A 14,405-nucleotide genomic window follows, 5' to 3' on the forward strand; every position below is an offset into this window, starting at 1 on the left:
TTGAAACATTTTATCCTTCTAAGTTCTTAGAACTACGTTATTAATTAAGAGCGGCTGTTCCAACCTAGTGTGTACTCCAATAGATACGGTAACCTTTGAATATATTCTTATAACATAACATTGAAGCATTGTCTGTGAGTTCTACATTGACGACGACTTGCTTTATTTAGTCAAAAATCTATTAAGAATGTTCATGCTGTAAAAGCTTTTCGACCGGAACTGTTACCTATATTTGGTTTCCCGTTTTTACACCATTTTTTGTTTCACGTTGAGTCCTAGTTCTAAGGCGTGTTTTTCTACCATTTTCGATCCTATCATTTCTCCCATTTTAACTTTTAGCAATAATTATATTTTGTGACCAACCAACCAACCCCCTGATGAAAAATAATTTTTTTAAGGCAGCAATGTTCCTCTAATACTAGTATGTCTTTCTTGCTGCCCATGGTACTCTGTGCCTTATTTTGTGATATTTCATACCTTGCTTGTATGAAGTATGAAGGTTGCTTACCGAAAAATGTTTAACCCTTTTTACGCTCACAATTTATATTTGGCGTAGTACCTGAGCTGTGTAAATCAACTTTTATTTGTGACGACTTTTTTGCGATTTACACGAGATAAACTGGTTCGCAGTGACTATTTTTCGCGACCAAGACGAAGATCATACAGAAAATAAGATGCGGACTGGTTGGTCGCGAACATTTCTAGCCCGCAAATAAAGGTCGGTTAACAGTAAACACGTCTGTAATGTTTTTTAAATGCGTTACATAAAATCACAGCATATAGGTAAGGCAAGCAATGGACAAATCAGAACTAATATTTTACTATTGAAAAGTTTTTATAACTTTTGTGTAGTGCTTGATAATTTTATAAGAGGAATGAACGGATAAAACCTTTAAAATCTTTAATTTCCAATAAACCGTAAAATACGAAACTATAATCATTGTTTTTTCATAAACAAGCACTTTACGAATTATTAATCAAACTGTTCCAATTGAACAGACATGTTTTTTTTTATGAAAGCATTGCTCGAAGCATTCAGTGCAAGATGAATTGAAATGGATTCTATAAGAAAATCTTTTGATACGTATGATTCATATTTTAGATGAAATATGTATGAAAAGAAAACAATATCAACTCCCACTCATACACGTGGGTCGAGACGAAGCTTCTTCATTTTCAACATATGTTCTTAATGATGTCATTTAAAGAAGGAAAAGTGAATTAGTCAGACAGCCAGGAATTTGATTTATCTAAAAGAACCGTCTGTATTATGAATACATCTAAAGAAAACATGATAATAATCTTGTAAACAAATTGTCACGTGATTCACTTGACTGGTTAGATCCGGTGTTTGAAAGCAATTTTTCAGCGTTTGAATAATGATACAATGTTTATACTAATTTTCTTGCTCTACTTTTTCAAACCTCTGTTCAAATCTGTTCAAAAGCAATTTTCTTGATTAATCATGTTTTTTTTCCAAATGCCTGCACAAATTACTCATTTGTAACAGGGCGGCTGTAATTTCATTGTTGACTATTTTTGAACTTTTTTGTAAACGTCCGATACAATCAATATTTAAGCAAGCGCTAAAATTACGGGGTGGGGGGGGGGGGGGGGGGGGTCGGTAGGGTAGTTTATCTAAGTTGGACCAATATTTTATTGTGTGAGTGACAATATATTTAGACAGATCATATACACAATAATTATAAAATATGTCGCCAATTACCTAGTGTTTCTTGAATAATTGCTTATTATACACTGTAATTAAGGGGGGGGGGGGGGGGTATATATGGAATGCTTGAAGATTAACGAGTAACTGGATAAAAAAGCGACCGAACCAATAAAAATGAGACTCCTTTAAATAAACTGTAACAAGTGACAATTTAGACATTTGTCAAACATAAATCCTACGAAAATCAAGTCCTTTAAGTCTTTTCACTACTTTGATTGCAAACAGTAAAATTACATGAATAATCCACCAAAAACATTCAGAAGGCGTCCTGTACTAAAAAAGGTCCCCAACTACCTATGTACGAGTTTTGATATTTTCTCTTTGTACATGCTGAAAAATTAAAGTGGCATGATCACGATTTTGGTCAAATTCTATTTTTATGTTTTTATTATTTACAATGCTTAATTAGAAATGCATTTCTAATGATGATCAAATAAAATTTTTACTTCAACGTTCAAAATGTAAACAAACGCTTTGTTTATATAGTGAAGAATTTCAAGCTCTGTAACTCGCTTATAACTCAACAAATGACAAACAAATTTTGGATGCCTATCAAAAATGCCTTTCTAAAGCATTGTGAATATCAAAATCGGGAAAATAGTTTTTGAACAAAATCGTGACCATGTTCCTTTAAAAATATTGTTCAAAACCAGCAAGGCGTTTCATAATGTGATTGATCAATAACACAGCCAATATTGATTGACATGAGTTTATTAATTGTACATTTTACATTCTGTATAAAATAGTGTTGACAAAATAATTTGCAAAATGACTTAATAACAAGAATATGCATATAATACGGTAAATTGAATAATTTTTTATTATACATAGTATGATTGTAATACCGATTCCAAGGCATAACACATCTGTACGTAAATGCAAGTCTTGTTTACAAATTAAAATAACGTGCATGATTAACAAAATTCAAATGCATGTTTCTTACTGATTCTATACAAAACATTGATTAGATGAAGAAACACGAAGCATAAAAGTAAAAAGTACAGTAGACACATATATACACTTGAAGAAAATACAGAATGTTGCAAGGTTTTATTTTTATGCCCAAATTCACTTCCACGATATCTGTTTTCGCTCCAGAAAAAGAGATATAAAGTTCGCAGCAGACATCATGTGCAAAAGTGTATTTGTAACGCGACCCCAAGTACCAGAAAACCCCCATCTCTTTCTCCCTCTCTCTGATCCAACAGAAATAGTGTTGAAGATTCACCACCTGTCGCGACGAAACACCGCGCAAAACAACAGATCACGGGGATCATTTGTGGGGCTTATGACAGCTCACGCCGGATTTATGTAAAATGGAATCCATCGAGTGGCTCGGTTGAAGGTCGCTTGGTTTCTTGTGTTTCTGACTTTCCGACGGTTTCGACAGATCACTTTTGGAACCTTTGTGGTGGTGGTTGCCATGTCCGTGTGTCTTACTACTGGCGTTGGCCATCAGGTGCTCTGTCAAGTCTATCGTGTGCGCATGCGTGGGGCGTTGGTGTTTTAGTTTGGGAGAAGGGTTGGGAGTCGATTCGTTTGAATGTTTGTGATGATGAAATAAATCTGACAGTTTGTAAACGTCTGAGTGAGACTGGCGATGCAGTTCGTGTTTATGTTGTTTGTGGAGTAATTCTGCAGTCCTTTTCCCAGCCACCATATTGAAAATACCGTAGGACAGGAAGGTCTCGCGTTCCTGAAAATATACAAAAACAGGGTATACATTCATGGTTGAAACAACTATTATACAGCAGTTTTTCTTCAAATTAGCTCGATATAGCAAGGATATTGCAGAAAAAATAATCTACTTTTTTAAAAATTGATCGGAACCAAACATTAATTTAAAAAAACCCTTACTTAATCGTTGGGTATCATTATTAATACTCTAGAGCAAATAAAGATAATTCCTTTTACAACAAAAAATATTCTATTAAAATGTTCAGTTTGCATATATTAATCAAGGCCAAAATGGTATTCTTTGGAAACGATCAATGCCATAATATATCATCATATAAAATGCCATATTATATAAAAACTCCGCCAAAAATTATCAGTAAATCAAAATACTCAAATGTGGTACAAAAATATTGACAGACTGCGATAAAGGACAATTGAAATCACATTAGAAGCGAGAAGAGATCGCGTTTTCGATCTTCTGCTACATGGCTGATCCCAGCTTGATCTCAGCAGACGATCGTTTAAATTATAACACATAAATGTCTTGTTTATCAGAGTTTAAGGTTCATATTTCGCCGATGAGAGCTTGCATCATTGTAGGGGATTACTCTGGTTTAACAAAACCCAGGTTCAGGTTACCTTAATCTTTGTTCAATTCACCGATTTTTGAAGTCAACACTTTTTGGGGGGTAAATGTACCAGGTGGTGATTCACGATTGAAAAATTGCATGCAAAGGATTATATGTTGGATGAATGTTTAATATCTCTGTTTTTATGTCCCAATTTATAATCAAACGAAGTTTTTTTGTTGCTTTTCAATTGAAACATCTAGCAACAGTTTTGATAACAAGCTTTAAATTAAAACAAAATTGCAATTGTAGTTTGCACGTCACCAAAACACTGTAGAAACTTTACATAAGGTTTAATTTTCGTGTATTTTATGGGTTTTCTCACCCAAGAACTTACATTCTCATCGAACTATGAAACACAGTATTTGTTCATTTATCATGCAAGTAAAGCCACAAAATGACGTTCTTTTTTGTAAAGCTGTAAAATTCATTAAAATTGGCCTTACGAAAATTAACGATTTAACAGCACGGCTTATTTATGTACATATAGTCAAAATAAAAACTCGTACCTCCCAATAATCTTTCATAATATATCTTTATTTTTATTTACTTGGTTTTCTTTCTCACGAGGTCATCTAGATATCATATCAAATCCGATGTCACGTGTCAGGCCCGAGTCCTATCAAACTAATTGTGGTCATCGTATAGAACAATCAGAGATATTAAGTGGTCGATGAAACCTTGGAAGGCGGTATTGCTCTATATCGATGTAATTTAGATATCATTTTGCGGGCGCAGTCTCCATTGCCACACGAGTTCACTTCGAACACAATCTCAAAAACTATAGGATCCGTCGGTGTTAATCTTAATTTGATAATAATGAACAGGCCAAGGGTGGTTTGCGTAGAAAAATCGAACGAAGGTAAAGGCCGTCGAACGCACGTGCCAACATTGAACTCTTATGAAGGAAGATATAATTAAATATGATAGGGTTGCCGTTATCAATGACGTAGTTTTGATCATTTGACGCATGAAGGGTCGATCAGGGGTGACAAATCTTGATACCACTATACAATATCACTTTAAATGTATCAGTCTATAATATCATATTTTGTATTAATCTACTGTAACTTAGAAATAAAATTCCCGGTGTGGGAGTGAGCTGGAACATTTTTCACAAGCCTACAAGTAATAAATAAATAAACTGTATTTATACAGGTATATCGTTGGCTGCACAATGATAGAGTCGTGATTTTTATTTCAGCGCAATATGTCACCATTTTTCAACATTCAAATACACTGTAAATTTTTCAGATATTTTAACTTTAATTACGATATTCTATAAATTAAATTTGTTTTCTATAAATCCTAATATTCAATTTCTTAAATTGCAAAACATAAAACCTAACTCAGTGTTAGGAACAAAGCGAGTTTGAAATAAAATTAACGCGAATGAAAATAAGGTTCCGTAGAGAGACCACTACAGTTCTAATCAGGACTTGTATGGTCAAGGTGTTTCAAAGATAAGAATAAAAACAAATCTAACGCAATGGCGTCTTGGAACTGTCGCCTCGTACTTCTGTTTTGCCTGTTCTCTCCACTTAAGGCAGAAAACGAAGATTCAAAATGGAGAGGGGAAATGGAAGAACAGATGAGAAAACTTGCTGCAATGGTCGAGGATCAAGGTAGGATTATCAAGGGACAGAACTCTGAGATAGCAGCCCTTAAAGAACGAATCAGTGAGTTAGAAACCAAGAGTGAGGTCAAAGAGGCTTCAGAGAAGCAAATACACTCCTCCATACATAAAACGGATATCAAAATCGACCAGATTATAAAGACAATGAAGGAACAACAAAAGCCTTTTCCGTCAGGTGAGCCCAGTTTGTAATTGATCCTAGATTTGTGACATGTCGTTGGTGGCGAATGTCTGTGTCTATTTTGGTTCTTTCAAGTTGACTATAACAAATCATGGGGAAGATAAAATTGAGGATCAATAACATGTCTTTTATTCTGGAGTGACGATATAGCTACTATTTTGATGCTTCGAGAATAAAGAAAACGAGACAGTGAATATTAGACATCAGTGGCGGATCCAGCGCCTATGCCTGTTTTATTGGAATTACTTGACTTTTCGTTTCTTGTATTATAAAAGGGAACATTATTTTGGTAATTTTAAAACTTTGATTACGGTTGACGAAAAAACTGTATTTGACTCAAGACAGATACTCTTATTACCGGGGTAATTCTCAGTCTGAACATCTGAACATCTCATATTTGACTTCTGCAGATTAATTTTTCTATTAAACTAAATGTTTCCAATGATGTTACGGCAACTTTCCTACCAACCGACAAAAAGTTTTATTTACTAGTATAACACTTAGTCGGGATAGAGCATAAGTCGCCCTTATGAATGTTTCTTGTTTTTGCCATTTCAGGTTTACAAAAACGTCTCCTCCTCGACTCGTCGATAGTTCATGAGACCCCAATAGCTTTCTACGCCTACATCTCCCATGACTTCACGCATGTCGGAAATGATCACGTGTTTATTTACGACACCGTGGTGACCAATAGTGGACACGCTTACAACAACTACAGCGGGATCTTTACAGCGCCATCTAGCGGATTGTATGCCTTTGCATACTCAATTGCAGTCGCTGGGCATCATATATCTGGGGATCACGATTCAAACCTCGGAGAAATATCTGTGAGGTTAGTGCGCAATGCTTCGCCAGTTGGTTCTATTGCAGCTGACACAGAGTCGGTGAACGAAGATGAAATGGCCACTGGTTTCGCCATTCTGTATCTGGATGCCGGAGATATTGTTAAAGTCGTTAACCCGTCAAAAGGCCAAGGGTCGTTTTTAAGTAACTTAAGAGAATATTGGACATTTTCCGGATTCAGAATTGGCTAATGCTTTACCCAATTCAATGTAAATAAGGTCTTTTTAGTAAATACATATTATTTCCAAATAAAATGTATCGTTTATTTGAAGAATTATTCCTATTTCATTCGCAAAATGCATTATTAAAGGGAAATTATCGGTAATAAAATTTTGGTGCTTTACGTCAAATGTTTCACAGTTTGTTTTCGCAAACAAACAAATTTTTTTCAAAAAAATTGCTGCGTGGATACATGCAAAAGAATATTGAACATGTGACAAGTCACTCAACCGTTGCTTCGAGTTCTTATTAGAGTATGAATCGAGGCCGCAACTAAAGGCCAAACAAGTCTATACTTCATAAACAAATTCTTAGCTCTTTCATATCTAATATTCCGAAGCCACATAAACATTATACATGCATTAAATGAATCTATTACTATGGTAGTGACAGTGTGTATCAAGTACCGGTATTATATATGAATACCGGTACATAAATAAACAGATTAATAAATAGATCTCCAAATAATCTACGCTAATTTTAAAATCTCTAAATAAGTGTTAGAATTGTATCAAAATTCTGTAAATCTGTTTTAAACTCCCCATATACTTGTAGCATTCACGCGTGACACTGAATTTAGAAAATAAGAAGATATGGTAATATGAACTTCACATAAAAAAAAGTCTGTTAGAAATCTACTTGCAAATCCTGGCTAGTTGGAGTCTAAAAATCATAATACTTAAGAGGGTTTCTCACTAAAACAAATAAAATATTTAAAAAGATCGACCTAGACTAAGTTTTTAAAACACCCTTTATTTTCCCTATCGTAATGCACACCTTCCATTTAGACTATTATTAATTCTGATTTTGTTTGGTACCAAGACATTTAATAAACGGAAGTGACAACTGAAGGAAACTAGAAAACATCGTCCAGTTATGGTATTCAGGCACGCAACATGCAGACTGCCACAAGTTATCGGCAAAGACGGAAAGCAATTACAGTTACGTGCTTGGAGGCCATTGATTTGATTTTAAGTAACGGGTGAAATCGGTCGTCATTACGGTATGTGACCGAATTGAATCAAAGGTGAGAGAAGATGAGGAGAACAAGCAAGTTGTTAATAGAGACGCAGCACAGAACTACATTTACAGGGTGGGGGGGGGGGGGGGGGGGGGGTGTCGTAGCCGATGCTAAAGTCTTAAAAAATCCTACCCCCCCCCCCCCAAAAAAAAAACTACATTTACGGGGTGGGGGGTGTCGTAGCCGATGCTAAAGTCTTAACCCCCCCCCCCCCCCCCCCCAAAAAAAAAAACAAAAAAAAAACCCCAAAACAAACCAAAACAAACAACTTAAACGACAAGTCTGAACAAGCTTGTTTTAATTTGCTAGAATTATTTTTGTTGTTTACTTGGAATTTATATTTGATGGGTTGTTGATTGTCCAGGCTAATAACAAGTTAACAACGTATCATGCCTGGTGTATCTTTTCGATTTGTCTGGACTGTTTTTGGTCTTACTGGATGATTTAATGGACTTGCACTTCGGTTGTTTTTTTTTAGAAAGGGGGAAACAACAATACGAATAACTTTTTTCTGGTCTCTATTATCGGGACATGCCAGATATCACGCATAGTTCGAATCATCCTCTGTCTTGTGGTCTTGCACCGAACATTTGACTTTTTTCTTATATGTTGTGTGATAAGACCAAAAAAAACCTATAAATATGTAGTCCTACAGTTCAGTCCTAATTCACGAAGTCTTTCTAAACGATGTTGTATCATAACACAAATATAAGACTTGTACAATGTAAGTAGTAAAATAAGATCTAGATGGAGGTTACATAAAGTACTTAATACACGTACTTGTTGCATGTGTAAGATGCAAAACAAGATAAACAGAGAGAGCAACTAACCTTATCCTGGATGTTTTTGGCGTTGCCCACCTCGTAGTTGTGTTCCATTTCGGAATTCATCGGATGAGACTGGTGATGGTGTCCTGTCACAGAGAAAAGGAAAAGTAAACAAACTAATTAAATATCAATCAATTGATATATTAATTGATACATTGCATGATCCTGAACAGCTGATAACGTTCGATAATAATAGTTCAAATATTGCAAAACCAATTGCAGAACTTCAATAGGAATGATTGGTTGATCACTTTTTAAACATATCGATCCAAACTATGGCATATATTATTTGAATGCGATATTCGAGATTTGGTTTTAAAACGAACATCGTAACCAAAGATATACTACATGCATTACTTTTATATTAAAATGTAGCTAGAGTTATTAAAAAACAAACTAAGAATCACATTGTTAGGTAATATTGTTATAAGTCAAATAAATGTGAAGGAAAAAATATCTTTCAAAAAATAAACGAATAGTGTTTTGTGTAAAAAATTATATTTCTTTATAAAGACAATGCATGTCTTTTTAAAAACTAAAATTAGTTTTGAACAAATTTGAGTAAGCTGGGTATTTTTAGGGGAGATGACATAATCAAGGAATATCTTTTCTAACTAAATTAGACATATATTTATTAATCACAAGTATACAACACACTTTTAAAATCATAACGCAATAATGACGTCACTTGCCTGATTTGCTGCATGACGCTGATGGCGAGGACACTCTAGCAGACGAAGCTATCACTGAAAACATGGCGATTGTTACGGTTGGTAGATAAATGTCCAAAATGTTACCGTATTGTTCAATCACTTCAACATCACAACTCCTCAATGAGTTAAATTTCTATAGAAGTAAAATCACAAAAAAGTTAAAGAAAAAAGTCTTTAAGAAAGCTCAATACTATCCAACAAAGTTCGCCTGGAAATCTAAAACATCCAAGAAATTTTGCTATACTCTCAGATCCCAAGTGAAGTTAGCGTCGAATAAAAATAAACAGCGATAACTGTTATAATTATGCTGTATTGATATCGTCCTTCTTATACAACAATGAAGCTCGGTTACACTGCTGCAGGGATTTTTACCCCTGTCATATTTATAGGCTTATTGACTTGTAGAAAGCGCGCGCTAGAGAACGCGGTGCATGCAGCAGCCGACAACAGTAGCGAAGCGGCGCAGACCGCCAAAACACATAATGATGATGAAGTCAAAAAAGAAAATAAGACACCAATGCAAGTTGACGCATCTCTCATCAGCTGTCAAAGAGGGATCTGGCTAATTATAGTTATCCCTCCCGACGGGTTTCTCTTGTCTATAAGTGTGCCAATAAGATGTATACCGATTCCCTGAAGAAAAATGGCGGAGTATAAATTTTGGACAGGTGAGAGACGCGATGGGCCATTGTTTCGCTCTTTTGATTAGCAGCCATGACGCAAAATATGAGAGCGAAAATAAAACACATTTCCTCTCGCAGTTGTCTCTTCCTGTTTTTGAAAGAAATTCCTTTTGAATGAAACATGCAAATTAATAGAGATTTTCTGTAGCTTTTTATAAGAGCAGGATGCTGCAAATTACTTAAATCTTATTAAATTCCCCACGGGAGAGATAATATATTGATGGAAATCTTGACTAAAGCAATTAAGATGGTGAATAATATATAATACGTAAGTGGCTTCAATTTGAAGCATTTCTATTATAGATAATCCCCTATGGCATATTAATATGCAAAGTGCCATTTTCAATTACCGAGTTTTCCGTAGATAATATTTCACAAAGGGAACACACAAGATCTATTTTCAGTGCCTGTCTAATGAAAAACAATTCGTAAAGAAGGCACTGTTGTGTTTCACGGGGAAAGTGGAATTTTGCACTGTATGAATGACGCAAGGTTGTCACGGTTAGCGATAGGGAGGGGTGGATTTATTTGTTGATAAATACATGAACCCAGTCACGCAATGTCAGAGTAGAAGTACATGTACCTTAAATTGATAATAACAAGAAACTGTATCATTAGGTCCACTGGCGTCGGAAGCAAATTGAAAGGGGGGGGGGGGGGGCTAGACTTATCCTCAGAAATATTGAGAAAAAAGTAATTCCCAAAATCATGGAAATTCTAATCCGTGGGGGGGGGGGGGGGGGGGGGCTAGTATGCTTCTGAATCTTTCAAAGTAAATTTAGGAACAATAATCTTTCCTGCGAGAAAAAGTGGGGGGCTGAACCCTCTATCATGCTATGTTTCTAATGGTTAGGTATAACTTTCCAAAAAATGGGGGGGGGGGGGGCTTAGCCCCCCCCCCCCCCCCGGTTCCGACGCCTATGAGGTCGAAGAGTTGCAACAATTTTTGTCAAACGAATTACTATCGTTGATAATTACAAAATTCGATTTTAAAAATGAAATTCAAATAAGTGAAATGTTTACATCTTTTTTTGGTGAAAGGCGACTTTTGTAAATTCCTATTTTTTAACAGGTTCGTTGGAATTCATGTAAATTAATAGGTCTCATAATTCACTATATAAGCTCCTTAAACTAAATCATAGTTTTTTTTTTAATTAAACAAGTCTTTTCAAATGAGCGGAAAGAAAAAAAAATCTTTGATTGTAAAGGTATGTTTTTTCAACTTAATTTCTCGAGTTCTTCGATAAATTGCAGTTTTCGTGTGTCACGTAGTGTTCAATATAATAAGGTTTGATTGGATAATGATATAGCTTTTTAAAAATAAAAATCAAGGAGTTTTAGAATGGATACAGTTTTTGCTCTATACCATAAAACACATACGAAGCTGTTTCACACGTTAAATCATGCAGCGGATGCACGAGTTGAGATCATATTAAATTAACGTAACAAACAGGGAGTGGGGGAGACCGGACACCGGGTCTGCAGGTCTAGACTCAATCGATCAGATTATTAGTTTCCGGGGGAGAATATTTCATTGTTTTTCCACAGGAATAACAACACGATTCCAAATCAATTTGGATTTTTCCGGATTAAGTATATTAGACTTTTCTAAAATACACGAACCCTACTTCGATACATGTACTCGTGTGGCTTTAGAACAAACTATCTTAATAGAGATGTTGACGTTTAGATCATATTTATATCATTTTAAAAATATTACGAAATGCATGGATGCTTCTATTTCTTATTTTTCAATTGCACAAATTCTTATTTAAACACTCGGGGTGAAATATCGAAATTATAAAAGAATATAAAAAAATAAATTTATAACACAAAAAACAGAAATAGGGGCAAGGTTTAAAGATAAGTCATCATCAGCTGATTCTTGAATTTAAAGAAAAAACTGCATGTGCCCTCATGACCATGGGTGAATGGTGACTGAATCGTTACGTCTATACAGTGTTAATTAGGGGTGAAACCCATGAAAATAACTTGGTAACGAGGAAAGGTAATAAAGCAGAGTCACGGGGCCAACCCCCTTAAGCTTTAAGACAAAACATTTGTTTATCTCCTCGTTTACACTCCTTCTCGCCCCCCTTTATTACCAATTATCGGATAATTAAGACATAATAAATGTCTATTTCGTCTCATATTTTCCCCATTTTTTCACCAGGTAGCACCTAATGAAACCAGATGACTTAAACCCATACATGTATGCATATAGATGTTTAAAGGTTAAAAAAGTAATTACTGAAACGAATACACCATAGAGTTTTCCCCCGCGGTTTTAAACATAAATATATAAACAGGAGAGACCCAATTCATTCTGAAATTGGAACAAGAAAATATCTATACAGTAGGCAGTTATGATCTACATAATGCACAATTTGTTCGCATATACACGTAATTTGCCATTCGGTCAATTCCAAGGCTTATAACGTAAAGGGTCTTTAAAAAAATATAAATACAGTCAAACCTTGTCTCATAACTCGAAAGGACAGAGAAAATCTTGATAAGTCTGATGATTTGAATAAATGGAGGGATGTTTTAATCCACATTGTGTTCTTTTGTTTGCAAACATTTATAATCACTTCTTATAATCATCAATTATTAATCGTTAGATTTGAACAGCTTATAATCATAAGTACCTTCAACACAAACACCTTTATATATATGTAAATTGGTCAAACTTTGTCATATCGTAATTCGGAGGGGGCAAGCAAATCTTTTAAAAAATATATCCAAAGATTCGAGAGATCGGAGTTTGAAATACATTAAGAAGCAGTGGTTGAAATTTCGATATATCCGTGGTATTCAAGATATTGAATTATTGATGTTTGCAATATCAAAGTTCAACTGTAACTAAGTATTTAATAGCAACAATATATACAGTTGAACAATTTAATAGAAAGTTAAAGCTATCAAATCAATAATATCTTCGTATTAATAATCCTCATAGCAGTATATCACTAGTTTTAGAAGTTATATAAATATTTATTTCCTATTTACATCACATATTTACAGAATTTGTCTTTATACAAAAGAAATAAAAGAGCTGTGTGGTCGTAGCAATTATATTGTAGGGTCTGCAGGGAATAAAGAAAAATTTAACCCTTAATTTTAAGGCAAATCTGATGAAAAATGTGTTGACCAACCAGCCTCCTTACGGCTAAACAACAAGAAAGACAACTCTCTTGATTAAAATGTTTATTTTAAGATTGTGGTAACATACTGGCGCGTGTAACCAGTAACGAATCAATCCATACAACAACACTTCAGTTAAACATATATCATAGTTTAATTCAACGAAGTTGATCACAGATAAGAATACCTCCATGTAAAATACATGTGTACAGTGACTGTCCAAAAGAAAGTGTCCCCACTTGGTGGTTCGCTAGAACAAGACAGTCAAGATAACGAAAACACAATACTCCTGCTTCATCAAAAACTTTACAACCCTATTACGCTTACAACCCAATGTTATATTACAAATGCCCTTTGACAGGAGGAATAACTCCTACTTAAGTACATGTATATGACTTAATCATATGCTAAACTGAGTTATACATATAGAATGACTAAGGTGTAGATTGCATTTCAGTGCATGGTATGCAGCAAGTAAGAGCATTTCAAACAGAATTGCTTTCTTTTTTAATATTACCATCAAAAAAGCATCATAAACAACATACAGTGTAGATATTAAATGCAAGTCACCCCGCTCTCCCTACCCCAAGACCAACCATGGAACCTACACCTCAAAACACACACGGTTCCCACTATAGTGATGGATTTAGGCACCTCTGCAGGGCAATAAATCAAGCTTAAGTCCCTTCATTGATTAGTCTTTTACTAATAGTCCTGCTGCAAACAAATAATGCTGAGATATGACACTGGCTCTAGCTAATACTGTAGAAATCTGAGTGGGCAGCAGAACTATCAATCTATTAATTAATGTTCACAAATCAAAATTTCCTTTTAAACCAAGAAAGTACCATACCGATTAACATAAAGAAACCACTCATTTCAATCATGATTCATGAAAGATGAAAGATCTCAAAAAATTGGTCACATCTTACACCACGAAAAATGTCCTTTGATAACATATGATTTTTACTGAAATAAACGAGACTTCAAACATTTTTGATATCTGTACCACTGGCCCAATTCCATATTGTACATCTTGAAATAACTGATATCCACAGAGAACCTTGGGTAGGGGTCAAATAATCCCAGAAAATTTTCCC

At 34.8% G+C, this 14,405-nt stretch overlaps 2 protein-coding genes across 2 annotated transcripts; one reads left to right on the forward strand and one right to left on the reverse strand.

Moving 5' to 3' along the window:
- Positions 1-2,780: 2,780 nt before the first annotated feature.
- On the reverse strand, positions 2,781-10,129 carry LOC128161265 (uncharacterized). The gene is made up of 3 exons (XM_052824519.1): positions 9,458-10,129; positions 8,769-8,851; positions 2,781-3,428 (listed from the first exon to the last, which is right to left on the reverse strand). Exons 1-3 carry the CDS (start codon positions 9,519-9,521, stop codon positions 3,006-3,008), a joined length of 570 nt encoding a protein of 189 aa, XP_052680479.1. The 5' UTR covers positions 9,522-10,129; the 3' UTR covers positions 2,781-3,005.
- On the forward strand, positions 5,467-6,963 carry LOC128161264 (collagen alpha-1(X) chain-like). The gene is made up of 2 exons (XM_052824518.1): positions 5,467-5,849; positions 6,414-6,963. Exons 1-2 carry the CDS (start codon positions 5,528-5,530, stop codon positions 6,887-6,889), a joined length of 798 nt encoding a protein of 265 aa, XP_052680478.1. The 5' UTR covers positions 5,467-5,527; the 3' UTR covers positions 6,890-6,963.
- Positions 10,130-14,405: the final 4,276 nt, after the last annotated feature.

The sequence above is a fragment of the Crassostrea angulata genome, chromosome 8 (genome assembly GCF_025612915.1).
Source record: "Crassostrea angulata isolate pt1a10 chromosome 8, ASM2561291v2, whole genome shotgun sequence".
Taxonomy (NCBI): Eukaryota; Metazoa; Mollusca; class Bivalvia; order Ostreida; family Ostreidae; genus Magallana; species Magallana angulata.